The 17,760-nt window shown below is 40.3% G+C and overlaps 1 protein-coding gene across 1 annotated transcript in view; it reads left to right on the forward strand.

The window, feature by feature from the left end:
* LOC122119380 overlaps positions 1-17,760 on the forward strand; it is a 138,763-nt gene that overhangs the window by 99,001 nt on the left and 22,002 nt on the right. Inside the window, 3 exon segments of the mRNA XM_042693468.1 lie at positions 215-353; positions 1,376-1,496; positions 13,918-14,027. Of these exon segments, the coding sequence (XP_042549402.1) occupies positions 215-353; positions 1,376-1,496; positions 13,918-14,027 (370 nt within the window).

The following is a 17,760-nucleotide window of genomic DNA, read 5'->3' on the forward strand; positions in this document are numbered from 1 at the left end:
CTTTGAAGATTGAAATTAATATAAGTGTGCAATGGGAAAAGGTCAGAATATTGAATATTGACTGACTGAGTGATAAATTTAGATGTTGATGTGTCTGTGAATGGGCTGGGAATTTTGTACACGATGACACAGAAAATGAATTAAAATAGTTGTCAAAGACTCAGAATGAGAAAAGGAATATGTTTCCTTAATTTTTCTCTCTCTTTGTTGATAGAACTGATATTCTCTACCCCAGCATGAAGGCTTTAGCCAAGCAGATGGGGAAGGAAGATGAATTTGAAGGACTCATAATAAATAGTCAATCTATTCTGCCCCCCAAAGGAGCTTCAGAAGTGGAAATAAAAACTCATCAGGTATGCAAGAGCTATTTTAAATTTGCCTTTGAAAATCTGCTTTATGGCATTGCATGTAAAACTATACCTAGACCCAAATGGTGTGTGTGGGTGTGTGTGTGTTCTTCTAGGAAATTCATTGTAAATGGAAGGATTGTATGTCATTAAAGAGGCTATAGAGGGAGAAGTAAGTGTTTAAAGGCATATGGTAGCCTAAGCAAAGAAGTACCCCCTTAGCATCTCAGTTCTTTTCGTAAGTTTTGATTTTCATTATTCTTCTTTTCCTCCAATTGAGGTGCACCTGCACAAGGAAAATTATAGAAAATATAACTACTATCTATTTTAAACAGAAAATCAAATATACACGTATCCATGTAGAAAAAAAATCTGGAACACAGCTCCTTGTAACTCTTTTTCTCAAAATAAGAAAACTCCTAGCTCTCAAAATAAGAAAATTCCCAGCTACATTTAGAGTATTTAGGGACTCTTAGGAAAAACAAAGCTACATGAGATCACTTCAGATATGGAAGATTGCAGTTCAGCAAAGGGTAAAAAAGGGTTATATTGCCAGGCTCACACCTATAATCCTAGCTACTCAGAAAGCTGAGATCTGAGGATCATATTTTAAAGCCCACAGGAAAATCCATGCGACTGTTATTTCCAATTAACCACCTAAAAAACAGAAGTAGAGCTGTGCTCCAAGTGATAGAGTGCTAGCCTTGAGCAAGAAAGCTTAGGGACAGTGCCCAGGCTGAGTTCAAGCCCCAGAACTGACGAAAAAAAAAAAGGAGGGGCGGGGGGGGAGGGGTAATTGTGTTTTATCAATCAGAGTACAGGCCAGGAAGAAAAATTGTTGTTCTCCACAGAAGTATAACCAATCCCATAGACCTTGGGAGCCCAAGAAATGAGCCCTTTCCATTTCCCAGCCAGAGATTGGCTGAGGGAGAAGTCAGAGTTTAAAGCCCTTCTGCAGGAATTGGACTTTGGAGGGGCCGGCGTACAACTAAATCCAGAGAATAACTCTCAACCTATGCTTACTTCAGCTTCAGAAGCTTCTGGAAAATCTTGAAATCCATATGATCCAGGAGGTACTAAGAAGAGTTAATAGAGAGAGGACACTGGTCTTAACAGAAAAGTCCAATGAGGAGTACACTCTCCCAACAGGTAAAGCATTTTATTACTTCAGAAAATGTTTATTAGTCAGGCACTGGTAGATCCCACCTGTAATCCTAGCTACTCCAGAGGCTGAGATCTGAGGATTAGGGTTTAAAACCAGCCTAGTCAGGAAAGGTTGCAAGACTCTTATCTCCTATATACCAGCAGAAAACTAGAAGTGGCACTGTGGCTCTAATTGGTAGAGCACTAGCCTTGAAAAAAAGAACTCAGGACAGTTCCCAGGCCCTGAGATCCCAAGCTCCATGACTGACAAGAAAAAAAAAAGAATGTTTGTTGTGTTTGTAATTGCAAAAGCAATCCAAGTTTCCACATTTGTTGCAGCAAAACAAAAGTAATAGAAAAGTTACACTTTATACCTTGACCTAGAGAGAATAACTATTGACACTTTCATATATACTCTTCCATTTAAAAGGCTGTGAGTGCATGTGCCTGTAGGTGTGTGTGTGTGTGTGTGTGTGTGTGTGTGTGTGTGTGTGTACGAGCACACGTGTGAATGCATGCATGCTCAAGTGGTATTTTTATGAGTGTATATTAAGTTGTAAAATAATGGTGACAGTTAACCCTTCCCACTTACAGGTCCCTCTCTTTTCCCAGATAGTAGACTTTCTATTTTCATGTCTTTTTTTTTTTTTTTTTGGTGCCATCTCCTCAGGGCATGGGCACGATTCCTGAATCTCTTTTTGCTCAAGGCTGGCTCTCTACCAATTGAGCCATAACGCCACTTCTGGATTTTTGGTAGTTAATTGGAAATCAGAGTCTCATGGACTTTCTTTACCAGTCTGGCTTCAAACTATGGTCCTCAGATCTCAACTTCCTAAGTAGCTAGGAGTAGGTTTGAGTCACCAGCACCCAGCTTTTTTTTTTTTCTTTAATCAAGATTTCATCAGATTCTGGCTTATTTCATTTACTATGATAATCTCCAATTCTGTCCATTTTCCCCATATGACATGATTTTGTTCTTCTTTATGCCTGCCTACCACTCATACCACATTGTCTTAAACCCATTCATCCACTGACAGGCACCTAGATGATTGTTGAGGTGGCTATTGTGAGCTGTGCCACAATAAACATGGCAGGTACTATTGCATGCTGACTTCAGGTGTATTCCAGGTTCGATCATGTGGTAATTATAGCTTTAGTTTTTTGAGGAACTGCCATACTGATTTATACAGTAGCTATACTAATTCACATTCTGCCAACACATACCCTATCCAGCATTTGTTTGTTTTTGTTTACATAATGATAGTCATTCAGACTGAAGTAATAGAATCTCAGTGTAGTTTAGATTTGCATTTCCCTCATAGCTAACGGTGTTGAATATTTTTTAATGTATTTACTGGCCATTTATACTTCTTTTGAGAACTCTCTAGTCAGTGTACTTTCCTATTTATTAACTGGGTTGTTATTAATTGTTCTTTTGCTATTTAATTTTTTGAGTTCCTTATATATTCTGGATGCTAATCCCCTGTCAGAAGAATAACTAACAAATATTTTCTTCCATACTGCAGAGCAACTCTTTCCTTTGCTGTATTGAAGCTTTTTCATTTGATACAATTCTAGTGGCTGATTCTTCCTCTTATTTTCTGATTATAGAGTCCTGTTCTGAAAGTCTTTTCCTGTGCTTTCATGTGCATAGAAAGAGTTCCTGTATTTTCCTGCAGTAGTCTCAAATTTACAGGCCTTACATTAAAGTCATTGATCCATTTTGAATGATTTTTGTACAGGATGAGAGATAAGATCTAGTTTCAATCTTCTATATTAGATATCCAGTTTTCCTAGCACCATTCAGAGACTGAATTTTCTCCAATTTATAGTTTGGGCACTTTTGCCAAGAATTAGATGTGAGTTTATTTCTTAGTTTTCTGTACTATGTGTCTATTTTTGTGCCAGTGCCATGCTCTTTTTGTTAGTGTGACTCTGTTGTATAATTTCAAGTCTAGTTTTGTGATACTTCCAGAATTCATCTTTTGCTCAGGATTGCTTTGGCTATTGAGGGTCTATTATGTTTCCATATGAATTTTAGGCACACTGTGCCTGGATCTGGCAGCTGCTGGGTCATATGTACTCATGCCACAGGTACTGATGAGGGTCTCCTTTGCCTATAAGTGTTCCCACATCCAAGAGATTGTAAGACTAAAGTAAAAACTAACAAAACAAAACAAATACCATCTCCCTCCCCCACACACACCATAACAGATCAAGAGACTGGAAGAAAGAAAAAGCTTTACAATATAGTACTTCCCAAAGTACTTCTTCTCCTATTTGTTTGAATAAGAGGCCCTAATTTTTTTTTTACATTTTATTTTATTGTAGAGATGCAGTACGGAGGGGTTACAGTTACATGAGTAAGGCAATGGGTACATTTCTTGTCGAACATTGTTACCCTCTCCTTTGTTGTTCTCCAACTATCCCTTCCTTCCCACACCTCCCCCACTCCTCCCCCTACCTTGCACTAGACTGCAGATTTGTAGCTGGTTCTGTGTGAACTACAAATATCTACTCCTAACCCTTAATAATTCTACAGAAAAACTCATAATCTCTGCACTGGAGAAAAGCTGCCTACTAGCAAAACAAATTCGGATTTCCTTTGAAACAAATTCCATGGACACTGGAATGTTAATTATACCCTCAGTCCTTGCCTAAGATATTGTTTTCCTGCCTGCATAAAGATACTGTCATTTTATCAGTGCTTCAAGTAGCCGAGTTTCATAAACAGGACTGGGACAGGGCTGGTGTGGGGGGAGGCATGAGGGGGGTGGGAAGGGAGGGGGGAAGAACTGTTCAATGAGAGAGCTAACCAGTCCCTTGATGGGCAACTCTAAATGTCATCAGAGTTTAGTGCCATTGAGCTCCAGTTACAGAATACTTAACAAGACAAAGCTCTTATTGTTTGGACTGTGTTCGTGGCATCCAGGCAGTTCCCTTCTGAGTCTGTGGAGAAAATCCAGAAGCATGTGGCAGGTGCAACCAGCTGAAGTGCTTGTATTTGTTTTGTTTATTTTTCACACTCTAGGGGGAAGGGAATAGTTAACTTGTTTTATGGCTGGGCTGCCTGGTGCAGGGTAGGATGCTTGTCAGCTGTGCTTCTAAAGGGCCTCAGTAACAGAGGCATAGAGGTGCTCTGATTGACATTTTTAAACCCTATCTCCCCTAGGGAAGGCTGACCAGTTCTAACTTCTTGTTTGCTTTTTCTTTCTTTCTTTTCTTTTCTTTTTTTTTTTTTTTTGTCAGTCGTGGGGCCTGAACTCTGGGCCTGGGCACTGTCCCTCAGCTCTTCACCTCAAGGCTAGTGCTCTACCACTTGAGCCAAAGCACCACTTCTGGCTTTTTCTGATTATGTGGTGCTGAGGAATCGAACCCAGGGCCTCATGAATGCAAGACAAGCACTCTACCACTGAGCTACCTTCCCAGCCCCCTTGTTTGCATTTTATGTTGTTAAGACTTTTAAAATAACTGCTGCTAGGCATGTGGTTCAGTGGTAGAGTGCTTGCCTAGCATGCATAGACTCTGGTTTCAATCCCCAGCATAGCATTATAGATATAGATATGTTTTTTAAAGTTTTTAAAATGTTTTTTAAAGTTAGGAGGTTTTTATTAGTGCTGATGATTTTTTTTTTTTTTTGTCAATCGTGGGGCTTAAACTCTGGGCCTGGGCACTTTCCCTCAGCTCTTCAGTTTATGGCTAGAGCTCTACCACTTGAGCCACAGTACCACTTCTGGTTTTCTGAGTGTTTTATTGGAGGTAAGAGTCCACGGTCTTTCCTGCCCGGGCTGGCTTTGAACTGTGATCCTCAGATCTCAGCCTCCTAAGTACCTAGGATTACAAGCCTGAGCCACCAGCACCAGGCTCTGATTTTATTTTATTTTGGCTTTGTTCTTTGGTCTGTTGAGTCTACCTTGATGGTCAGGCCTTTGTTTCCTTTTCTGCTGAGTCCCTAATACAAGCAACTAAGTACCCATTGTGTGCCAAGGAAGCTTTCTCCAGGTTAGTAGACCTCTACAGGCTGGGTACCTTTGAAAAAGGCATTAAATCCTTGCTGTCTCCTTACTTACCGTACTAGCTCTTTGTGTTCCTTGTAAAGGAAGAGAAGTCTAGAATATTCCTCCCCTCTTTCCACTGCATCTGGGACCTTACTCTTCTTGTATAGCATCTGTGAGTATCCAGAGCAAAAGATGTGGCATGCTAACCTGCTCCTGGTGCTTCTTCTTGCTAGCTGAACTCTAGTTCCCACCCCCCAAACACACTGGGAGGTATCCACAGGAGTCTGCACAAACTTGCTGAGCTTGAGCTGTCTGTGACAGAGAGATCAGTGCATTAGTCCAGAAATGTCCTGGCATCTTCCATTTAGACATTTAGACATTGAAATTATTTTTCCAATTTTCCTTGAGGAGTTATAAGTCTAATAGTCTCCAAAGTGGAATGCATCTATCTCAGAAATGTGAGAAGAAAGTTTCAAACACTTAAATAAATTAAGAACATTTGGGAACCAGAGACATGGCTCAAGGGATAGAGTGCTAGACAGGAACAAGATTATAATTATAAGGAATCACATGCCACAGTCCCCACACTGAGGTGTATTGAAGTGAGTAAGAAACTAGTCCAGGTGTTTTTCTAATCCTGGTGTCAGCCATGTTATGAAGTTAGAAAGGATAATCTATTCACATTTGATAATAAGCCAACAAAACATTTTTTTAATGTCAAGGAAACTTAGTGAGGTGGATTGGGATACATTTTCATTGTTAACGAACCTCATCCTAAATGTAGTATATCGTGCTTTGTGACATTAGCTAGTAATAGTAACATGAGTAATTATAAATACATTTAAAGAATCAATTAAGCTAGGGTCCAGTGACTCATGACTGTAATCCTAACTACTCAGAGACTAATATCTGAAGCTCAAGGTTCAAAGCTAGCCCAGGCAAGAAAGTCCATGAGTAATTTATCTCCACTAAACTACAAAAAAAGCTGGAAGTGGAGTTGTGGCTGAAGTGATAGAGCATTAGCCTTGAGCAAAGAGTACAGGGACAGTGCCCAGACCCTGAGTTCAAACTCTAGTACTGGCACAATAGAAAAAAGTATAAATATAAGAAACTTAATATAATAAAATGTACTGTGCATATGTTAAAGATGAGTGGTGGGAAATGTTTTTCTTCAGGGAAGCACATGAAAACATTTAGAAGAAGGTGGCCTAGACCCCTATTTCCCCAGTAGTAGACTTTGTGGAACATGAGTTCCTCAAGGTATTACACATTCGTTTTCCCAACCTCCCTTCTCTACAGATGCAGGGGTTTCCTGCATTTCTATTCCCTGGATAATACAAGCCAGCAAAGTACCACTAATCACCACCTTTGAGTTTTCATGTTTACCTAATATCTTGAATATTATTTGCTCTAAACCTGCTTATGTAGTTTTTAGTTGTTGAATTTGAGTGATTTTATTTAAAAAAAATTTTGCAGACCGCTCTCTTTCTCTCTCTGTTCGTTTCTAGCTCTTGCTCTTCTTTTCTAGCTCTCTCTCTGCTCTAGCTCTTCCCTCTCTCTTTCCCAGCCACGTGGAGTGCCAACCTTGCCTGGTCCCAGCAGGTCTCTAGCTCTTCCCTCTCTCTTTCCCAGCCACGTGGAGTGCCAACCTTGCCTGGTCCCAGCAGGTCTCTAGCTCTTTCCTCTCTCTTTCCCAGCCGCGTGGAGTGCCAACCTTGCCTGGTCCCAGCAGGTCTACTGAATAAACCTACCCCTTACCTGAAAAAAAAAAAAAAAAAAAAAATTTGCAGACCAAGGAAATAGGAAAATAAAAGGAGATCTATTATTTCTATAAGAGCCAAGTTGAAATAGACCAATGTTGTTCTATCTAGTCAAGAGAATATTCTTCAGTATTTAAAAGGAAGACATGAACTATCAACTCATGAAGGGATATGAAGAGAGCCTTGATGAATATTCCTTGTGAAAAAAGCCGGTTCGAAAAGGAAACATATTGTATAATTCCTCCTATGACATTCTGGAAAAGGCAAATGGAGACAATAAAAAGATCAATGATTGCCAGGAGTTAGAAGTCAGGGTAGGAGGGGTAAATAGGCAGAGCACAAGGATTTTTAGTGTGGTGAAACTTCTCTGTATGCTACTATAATGGTGGATACATGTCATTACACAATTGTCAAAGCCACAGAACACCAATAAATCCCAATGAAAAACTAGGGATTTTGAATGCTAACCATGTGTCAGTGTGAAATTGGAGCATTTATACGTCTAGTAAAGAGCCATAGTAAAGGCAGAGAAAAAGGAGACATTACATGGCAAGAGCATGCCAAGGGAAAGTAGCATTTTAATTTGTCTTCAGCTATCTCCAGGGGTACAAAATGAGCGGTAGGATTTTGTTTGTTTCTTTTTTTGCATGGGGGTTGCGGGGGGGGGGGGGGGGGGGGGGGGGAATGTCCTGGGGCTTGAATTCAGGGCCTGGGCCCTGTCTCTGAGCATTTTTGCTCAAGGCTAGTGCTCTACCACTTCAGCCATACTTCACCTTTGGCTTTTTGTTGCTTAATTAGAGATAAGAGTCTCATGAACTTTCCTGACCCGGGGCTGGTTTCAAACTATGATCCTCAGATCTTAACCTCCTAAGTAGCTAGTATAACAGGTTTGAGCCATAGGTACCCAGTGAACTTTTGGTTTATAGACAAAGAACTGGGGATAAAGGAGAAAAAATATGCATAGTTAAAACAGTCTTGGTCAAAGTATAGCCTGATTGACCCTTATCTCAGACTTCGTTAGACATTGGTTCATTGTCGTCAGTAAGTCACTATAGCCTGGTCACTTGTGCCTGGTGGGTTGTCTGTTCTGGTCTTTTAGATTGTTCTCTTTCTTTGGGGCAGTTTTGCCTTTTGCTACAAAATGCTTATTGGTAAATCCTGTCTTCCTTGGAGCCCAACGTAGGAGAGGATACTCAAGATCAAAGGACAGTGGGGGCTGAGTGCCTTCACTTTTATCCTGCTCTTAGTTAATCTGTGAGCCCAAGTCATCAGTCACCACTTCTCAGTGAAAGTAGCTGAGAGGTAAAGGCTGAGTTGGTGTGAGGACAGGGGTCTAGAGAAATTCTGCACTTTTCCCTCTGTTTTGCTGAGAACCTAAAGCTCAATAAAAGGACAGTTGTTAGAGCTAAAAAAAAAAAGAGTATCAAGCTGGGCGCTGGTAGTATTACAGCTGAGTAGCTGTAATTCTAGCTACTCAGGAGGCTGAGATCTGAGAATCACGGTTCAAAGCCAGCCCGGGCAGAAAAGTCCGTGAGACTCTTATCTACAATAAACCACTAGAAAACTGCAAGTGGTACTGTGGCTCAAGTGGTAGAGCACTCGCCTTGAGCTAAAGAACCAAGGGAGAGCACCCAAGCCCAGAGTTCAAGCCCCATGATTGACAAAAAAAGAAAAGAAAAGAAAAGAAAAAAAATCAAATTTGTTGAGGGAAAGATGACTGAAAAGATTGGACAAAATTGTCAAAATGTACAAAATAATGCATTTGGATTTTCATACTCTTCAAGCTTACTCTAACAGCAAATAAAACTAGAAACTGTAGGCTATATGTTATAACATATGGTTTATCGATGAAAGATGGTATAAATACCAACCAATAGGAATGTGCAAAGAAAAGACCTAGATGATTGGTGAATGCTTGTGAATTTATGGGGTATTTTTTTTTCCTTTTTATTCTTTGGGGTTTAAATTCAAGGCCTCAAGCTCACTTAGCTTGATTGGCTGATGCTTTATCACATGAGCCATATCATCATCTCTGTTTTTTACTGGTTACTTGTAGGATTTTTCTCCTAGGCTGGCTTCAAATCTTAATCCTTCTCAGGAGCTAGGATTACAGGCATTGCCAGTAGTACCTTGCTTACTTAAACTTGTGTATTTTCAAATTAAATACAATATAGTGTATGTCATTTGTAAAGCGTTGTCTGCTTTAACTGACTTCTTTTGACTGACTCAATCTTGATTACATTAGATAGGAAGATTTCTTCTGTATTTTTTTCAGGTTTTTTTTTTTTTCAGGAGAAAGGATTTGTTTATTTATTCTATGTCAAAATAGATTCAGAAAACACAGAGTCAATCATGTTAAAGAGTCCTCTACTTTAATCCGTGGAGCCTTTACTATCCTATCGTATATTACTGTCTTCTGTCCAGGAAAGAAACTGAAAATACAATAATCTGGAACTGGGGAAGTGGCTCAGAGGTACAATATTTCCCTAAAATTTATTTGTGCCAAACCATTATTCCCCTTGGGTCCATAAACTATTAACTTAAGGAATTAGTGTCCTGAATTATTAGTGTCCTAAATTAGTGTCCTGAAAAATCACAGGCGCACAGGACAAGTGCACATATGCTTTTCAACCTATCTACTTATTAGGGGCCCTGACTGGTTCAGAGAACAGCTGTGGTGGCGGTTGTACCCTTCAGGTTCCGTCTGCCCTGGGTTAGTACCCAGGGACCACAACAGGTCCAGAGTACAGCAGTTGGACTGAAATGCTGGGAGTCAATGGGTCCTTCCTTCAAGGAGGAGGCTGGGCCAGGTTGCTGTTCAGAGAGAAGGGGAATGGAAATGATTTGGTCAACAGGAAATTTAAATTTTCTTCAGTCTACGGATCTGGGAACAGAGTAAAATCCTAATTTGAAGGGTGCTGCCTCCTTTCCACTTCCAAAATTCTGTCAAATCTTTTGCTTCATTTTAATGAAGCCATGACCACACACACACACACACACACACACACACACACACACACACACACACACACACACACACACACACACACACACACAGAGTGAGAGTGGAGACAGCTAGCTCCTCTTTTACCAGGAATTATTTTCCTTGGACAAATTCCATTCCCCCTGACTCCTCACTCTAAGGTTGCAGCTGCAGCTGCATGTCCGAACTTGAACTCATGAGTGAGGAGAATGCTGGCAAGTCAGCATTCTGGGAAGCATCTGATAAAATGCTTCCCTTCTAGCTAAGCCCAGAGTGAAACTCCAAACTCTCCAGTGATGATTCCCCACACTAGTGTATGATAGAGTGACACCCTGGAAAAGGTATCCAAGTTCTTGTCTGAACTTTCTTCCTATCTTGTTGAAATTTAGAATTCTATAGTCTAACTGCCCACTTCCAATATAATCAGCATCTATTTGCTATTTACTCTGTTCTCAACCATCTTCTCTTACACAGATTGCTTCCAAACCAACCTCTTGATTCACTATTTTTCCTCTCACTCCATTCTCAATATAGCAGCAGAAAAGAGCTACTAAGATAGAAGTCAGATCATGTCACTCAAAATCAGAACCAGCCCCTGCCCTTTACATACATAGTATATAGTCTTCTTTAGACTTCTATAGTCATACTTCAGATGTATGAAGTGTGAGTTTCCATTGGACATGTGAACCTTTGGATATTCCATTTTAATTATGCTGTGACAGTGGTGATATGCCTATTCACCTTTATTCCAGAAAATAAATTCAAGACTACACTTGTATATACATTATGGGAAGTGGCCAATTGTAGAAGAAATGTGGCATTCCACTGTCCAACCCAAGGCTCTTTAATAAATACCATTATACATGAAAATAGCATAGACTCCAGGTCTGTCATAGCCACATTTCTCGGCAGACACTGCTGGGCATTTGTTCTTTTGTGCACTGAGTCTCTTGTTCAAATACTGAACATACAAGTAGAATGATCATATTTGTTTTAGCAATGTAGTATTATTTTTACATGTATATTTTCAAGTAATTTAAAACTTAAAATGATATAAAAAATACACTAAGAAGCCTCATTACCACCATTGACCTCTTACACACTCTTCTGTCATCTCTGTGTAATTTTCATGAATTAAAAAAATCGTGTCTCTATGCACATGTGAATTTATTCTATCATTTAATGACTATGTATTATGTACCTCTGTGTTCTAGTCTACTATATTTTAGACACTGTTGAAGGGATATAGCTTTACTTTCATGAGCAGTAGTTCTATTCCCATAGTGTTGATAATCTAGAGGCAATAAATGAAATAAGAAAAGAACCGATTAAAAATGATGTTGTACAAGCTTAAAGGGAGCACATCGCAATTTAAAATAGGGTCATCAGGGTAGACCTCGCTGTGTGAGTGATATTTTGTGTACATGTTTGAATAGGTAAGGAAAAGAGATGAGAGAAAGATGAGATGATGGGCTCTGGGGAGGACCATTCCAAGCAGAAAAAATCAGTGCCCAGGCTTTGAGCCTATCATATTTGAAGAACAGTTACACCCAAAAGTGGCTGGCATGCAGAGTGTGAGGGAAGGATAATAGGAGAGAAAGTCAGGGGCGGGGAGTGTGGGTCATGTGTAACCTTATGAGGACTTGAGTGTTTAGTCTGAATGAAAAGGGGAAGGGGCTGGTCCTGATTTTGATTGTCATGATCTGACTTCTATCTTAGTAGCTCTCTTCTGCTGCTATATTGAGAATAGTGTGAGAGGAAAACATAAACAGTGAATGGAGAGGTTAGTTTGGAAGCAGGCTCAAAGTTGAGAACAGAGTAAATAGCAAATAGATGCTGGTTGTGTTGGAAGGGGGCAGTAATGAGTTGAATACTATTGGGGCTGGAGAAAGAGAAGAGTCACTTGATCATGACTCCAAGGTTTTTGGCCTGAGCAATTAGAAAAATAAAAATTCTATCAGCTGAAATGAGGGAAAGTTATACAGCAAATTAGAGAAAATTATGAATTTGGTTATGCAAAATCAAGTTTAAATGATTTTTAAACCTCACGTGGGAAGTGGATCTAAATTGGAGGATTGTCATGGTTGGATGGTAGGTATTTTGCTGTAAGATGGGATGAGATATCTAAGGGTGTTAATATATAAGAAAGGAGGTGGGCCAAGAGTTGAGTCCTGGAACACTAAGAGGGTTCTTGCACGTCTTAAAAGGAAAAGGTTAGCCAGCAAAAGAATCCTAGAAAAATAAAACAGCGGAGGAGAAAATCAGTTTGAGTGGTATCCCAAGGCCTACCATTGGAAGTCCCTCAAAAAGGAGGGAGTAACAAATTAGGTGAAAAGCTGTACTGGTAGATGACTGGCTTTCATCATGAAGAAATCATCAGTGTGCGGCTAAAACAGTTTCAGCAGACTGGAGGAAGTGAAAACCCTGGGAGTGGATTTGAAAAGGTATTTGAGAGAAGCTAAGCCATTTGCCAGTAGACATCTCTTTCTGTGAATTTTGTTACAAAAGAGTGCAAAAAAGGGGGGGGGGGGTAAAAAGTGACTGAAGAAGTAGATTCAAGAAAAAAAAGTATGAAATGAGGAAAATAATGGCATCATTGTGAATGGGGAGAAGAAAGGGGAGGAGAATTATGACACAGGAGAACAACAGAAACCTCCAGAGAAATGGTACTGGGTAGGCTTGAGGGGATACCCTCCCACTATATTGTGCATACCATATCACATAAAAGGTGCCATTTGATACCCACTGTTCTGTACCTTGCCATTTCACTTAGTAATCCATGGTGATTTGGTTTTTTCTTGTTGTTGATGGGGTTTGTTGTTCTTGTTGTTGATGATCATGGGGCTTAAACTCTGGGTCCTGAGCACAGTCCCTCGGCTCTTCAGCTCAAAGTGAGCATTCTACCGCTTGAGCCACAGTGTCACTTCCAGTTTTCTGGCAGTTAATTGGAGATAAGAGTCTCTTAGATTTTCCTGCCTAGGCTGGCTTTGAACCACAATCCTCAGATCTGAGCCTCCTAAGTAGCTAGAATTACAGGCATGGGCCACTGCTGCCCAGCGTGATTGGGTTTTATCATCCATTTTAACACAGGTTAGCAGAGTGACAGATGATATGGGAATCAGAGCAAGCCAGGATCAGGAGCTAGGATGGTGAAATGATTTGCAAGGATTGAAAATTAAGCATCACATTAAATATTTTAGAAGAACACATGCATGCATGTGTTCCAATACATCCCTCCTTCGTTAAAATTTATAGTGAAAGACCCACTTCCTCTACAATTTCTCTGACCTTGTCCCAGGTTAATAACATGCATGGAAGTATAGCAATTCTTTTGGTTACAAGAAACAGACTCTCATGTGACAAGACTCTGAGTTTTGAAATTACCTCAGACCCAGTGTCTCTATGTTTGGGTGATAAGATCAAAACATTGCAATAGCTAAAACAAAGACATTTGCTTACAGCTCAAGCGAATCTCCCTAACCTAGCTTCCCCAGTACAAATTGCCTTGATAGAAGCTGCTCCCAGCCTGTCCCTATTTTTATACTCCAAGCTCTTGGAGTACGTTTTCCTCATCTTTTTCCTCCTACTGCTTTCTATTCTGTGATTACTTGCCTAACAAAAAAAATATTTGCCCATTTTCTACTTAAATGTGTTTTGTGATATTAGGGTTGGTATATTTTTCCTAGATCTTTGGAAACATCAAGTCATGAAAGAGAACTTTTCAGTTGTAAGACCACAAATAGTTGAAAAATTTATACAGCGATTAATGGAGAATCACCAGGACAGTGGACCAGAGGTATGTGTTAAAAACTAGTAATTATGTCGTTTTGTTTTATTTTGGTGATACCCGAGTTTGAAGTTAGAGCCTTAGGCTTGTTAGGCAGGTATTCCTCCTCTGAGTCATGCCTCTAGTGCTTTTGCTGCTGATTATTTTTGAGATAGGGTGTTTTCTGTCTAGGTACTAGACCACAATCTACCTTCTTTAGACTTCCTGTCATAGCTAAGATGACAGATATGCCCCATCATGCCTCACTTCCACTGTTGAGATGGGAGTCATGGACATTTTTGGCTAATCTTGCCTTGAACCACCAACCTCATCCTCCTGGTCTAGCCTTCTAAGCAGCTAGGATTACAAGCATGAACTACTAGCACCTGGCTGTTGCTGCCGCTGCTTCTTTTGCTTCTTGTGCTAATCCTGGGGCTTGAACTCAGGACTGGGCACTATTCCAGAGCTTTTGTGTTCAAGGCTAGTACTCTACCACTTGAGCCACAGCTGCACTTTCAGCTTGTTCATTAGTTAACTAGAGATAAGAGTCTTACAGCTTTCCTGACTAGGTTGGCTTTGAACCATGATCCTTAGATCTCAGCCTCCTGAATAGCTAGGATTACAGGCCTGAGCCAACAGTGCCCAGCTTCTTCTTCTTTTTTTTTATGCATCTTCTACTGCTTCCCTTATTTGTTAAACATAATGGTATGAATACTTAGGCTGAATTTCAATGGCAGTCATTTATTACATTTAATAGTACTGTCTATAAATATGTGTTAAAAATATATGTGGGCAAATTTCAAAATTTCCCAATTTTTCAACTTGGTTTTAGCATCGTTTTCAGTTTCTGATTTGTTAGTATAGAAATTCAAAAGAGGAAAAAAATAAGAAAATAAACAAAAGAAATTCAAAAGAGGAAAATCAAAACATCCTATACTACTTATAATTAGAAAACATTTTTCAATGTACACTATTTAAAAAGCCAATAGCATAGAAGGATAACATTTCATATTTTCCTCATGCTAGTATCCCTAGTTCCCTCCACTAAGAAGCTGCATCAATAATTTTTGTGTAAATCCTTCCAGAAATGTACTTGAATCCATAACAACTACCTTAATGATAAGTACTTACCATATACACACCCTCATACACACCATCCTTGGAGTTGTGAAGAATGATTACCCTAGGCTAGAAGTGTTTGCTAAAGCAAAAGAACCCGTTGAAAAGGCAGGATAAGAGAGTAAGCACAGATGTATGGACATAGCAGTTTTATGATTATGAGTAAGTGCTTTCAGCAAGTTTGAATGTCCAAAACTTGACTATTAAAAAGAAAAATCTGTCTTCCCAGTATGCCAGTGCATGCCTGTATTCCCAACCCTCAGAATTTAGAGGCAGGATTCGAGTTTGAGGCCAGCCTGGGTTACATAGTAAACTCTTTCTCAAACAACAACAACAAACACTATACAAAAGGTTTAACTCTCCTGGAAAGCTCTGCTCATTAAAAAAAACACATTGCTGTCTCCAAGTTTGTATTATTCTAAATTTTGGAAAATGTTCTTCACTTTTATAATAAATAGGTCAGTTCTTAATGATGAGGTAGAGACTTTCCAGGCTTGGCTGGGGATATTTTTTCCTCAGAGCTTAATGACTTACATATATTTGTTTACTTTCACACGAACATGACACTGTGCACTGTGCTCTGGGGTGAAGTGGTTGCATCTGTGAGTTGAAGAGGGTGTTTAGGACTGGGCATGCTCAGAAGTGTTTGTGCAAACTGCTGTGGCCTGCCTTAAGAAACAAGAAATGCTAACACAGCTACAACATAGGTGAACCTTGAAGACATATACCAAGTAAAATGAACCAGAAGTGAAAGGACAAATTCCATGTGATTCCATTTTTATTATAGTTCAAATGACAAATTTATATTATTTATTTTTTCCTGTAATAAAAAGCAATAATTTTGTGACTCAGCTTCAGCTCAGCCCCTCTCTCCCCACCTTGAAGAATGTTTTGTTGTTGTTGTTTTAATTTTTGAGACAGGGTCTCACGATATAACTCAAGCTGGACTTAAACTATGTTGCTAGACTGATTTCTTATCTCCATCTTCCATCCTCTGCCTCCTAAGTGCTAGGATTACAGGTCTATGCTACCACACCTGACTGGGAATAAGACCTTATAGAAAAGAAATGTGGGCATTCCTAGGCAAGGCAGACCCATATTAAATATAACTCAATCTCTGAGATTCAGAGAACACTTGAAGGGATAGGTGTCATCCATACCATTATCACAGGACTGCTGTATACTGGACCCCTCCATTGTCGGTGGCCTCTTCTTGTCATCTGTAGGGACTGGAAAACTATCCTAGATTCGGCCTCTCATATCCATTTCCATCATGGATTCTTTGTGTCCCCGAGACACCACAGATCCCAGTCTAATCCTTAAAAACAAGCCTTCAGATGTCTGAGGCAATTCAATCAGAAAAGCTCAATAGAGGATCACTAGTGTGGGCAAAGGCTGTACGTTACAAGTCGTCTATTCTGGAATAGACAAATGAAAGAGATGCCCCTCTGGGTGGTAGATCACACATTGTTCACTCTCCTTCAGATGGTGCTCCACTGCAGGACACATGGAATGGAAAATGGAGTGGAGGGCTCTTCACCCAGAGCCTCTGAGCAGGGTCAGCTGCACAAGCACCTCTTGGCCTCACTTAGCTGCCCTCCTTTCTGCAGACTAAGCCATCTCCATTTGCTTCCACATTCTGTAGCCGCATCCTTCCCACCCGGGTTAGCCTTCTTTACCTTCAAGGTAGTTTGGCAGCAAAGTGACCTTGGATGTTTCACTTGGATTAGGGCCTATGAATGTGCTGGGTTTGGCAGCTGTGCCATAGCTGACTCATCCAGCTGTCACCTGAAACCCACCACTGCCATTACTAACAGCTTCTTTCTTACTACGTTTGGTCCACCTTTAGGCCTCTTTTTGGTTGTTGTTTGCTTTGGTTCTGAGTGTCATTAGAGTTTGAACACAGACAAGGCCTTGCGCTTGTCAAGCACATGTTCTACCATTGGAGCCATAGTCCCAGTCCTTTGTAGACCTCTTGAGAGCTGGATTATTGTTATCCAATGTGCTTTTTCCACATTTCAAGTTAAGGTCAATCTTCCCTCGGTAGCTTTGTTTAAGTCACTAGTAGCAGTGGCGAGAGCACAGGCCCCAAGCCCATGCTTCAGATCTTCCTGCTCAGCTTTCCAGAGGCCAGAAGCTCATCCAGCTTGCACGGCCACTCAGCCCAGGCCCTCCTGGCTTTCCTTCTCCATGTCCTGCTGAAAACCAGGGGTACTACATCTGCTTAATTTCCTGAGAACACAAAGTTAATCCCAGCTACTTTTCTGGAACCCATGCAGGCTTCTTATGATCTTTGCTTCTATCTCCAATTTCTAGAACACCAGCTTTTCATAGTCATTCTAGTATCTCTCCCTGATTTTGTACCATATATTGCAAACTAACTATAATAACCTATTTTGTGAATTCCAGAACCATTGCCACTTATATGCCAAGAATCTTCTATTCATTCAGCAAATAAACATTTGCAGATTTCCTACTTTTCAAGCTCTTTTATTAGAGATGTAAAGGCAAGAGGCAAGATCCCTGCCTCCAAAGAACTTGTGGAGACAGTTTGGTGAATCAGCAATGTCCAGAAAAGGAATGAGTGCTTTGCGAGAGCAGGCACTGAGCACAGAGTGAGCTCAGAGAAGGGGGACCCACCCAT

This window comes from Dipodomys spectabilis, unplaced genomic scaffold (assembly GCF_019054845.1).
Source record: "Dipodomys spectabilis isolate Male_0828 unplaced genomic scaffold, ASM1905484v1 ptg000001l, whole genome shotgun sequence".
NCBI classification, from domain to species: Eukaryota; Metazoa; Chordata; class Mammalia; order Rodentia; family Heteromyidae; genus Dipodomys; species Dipodomys spectabilis.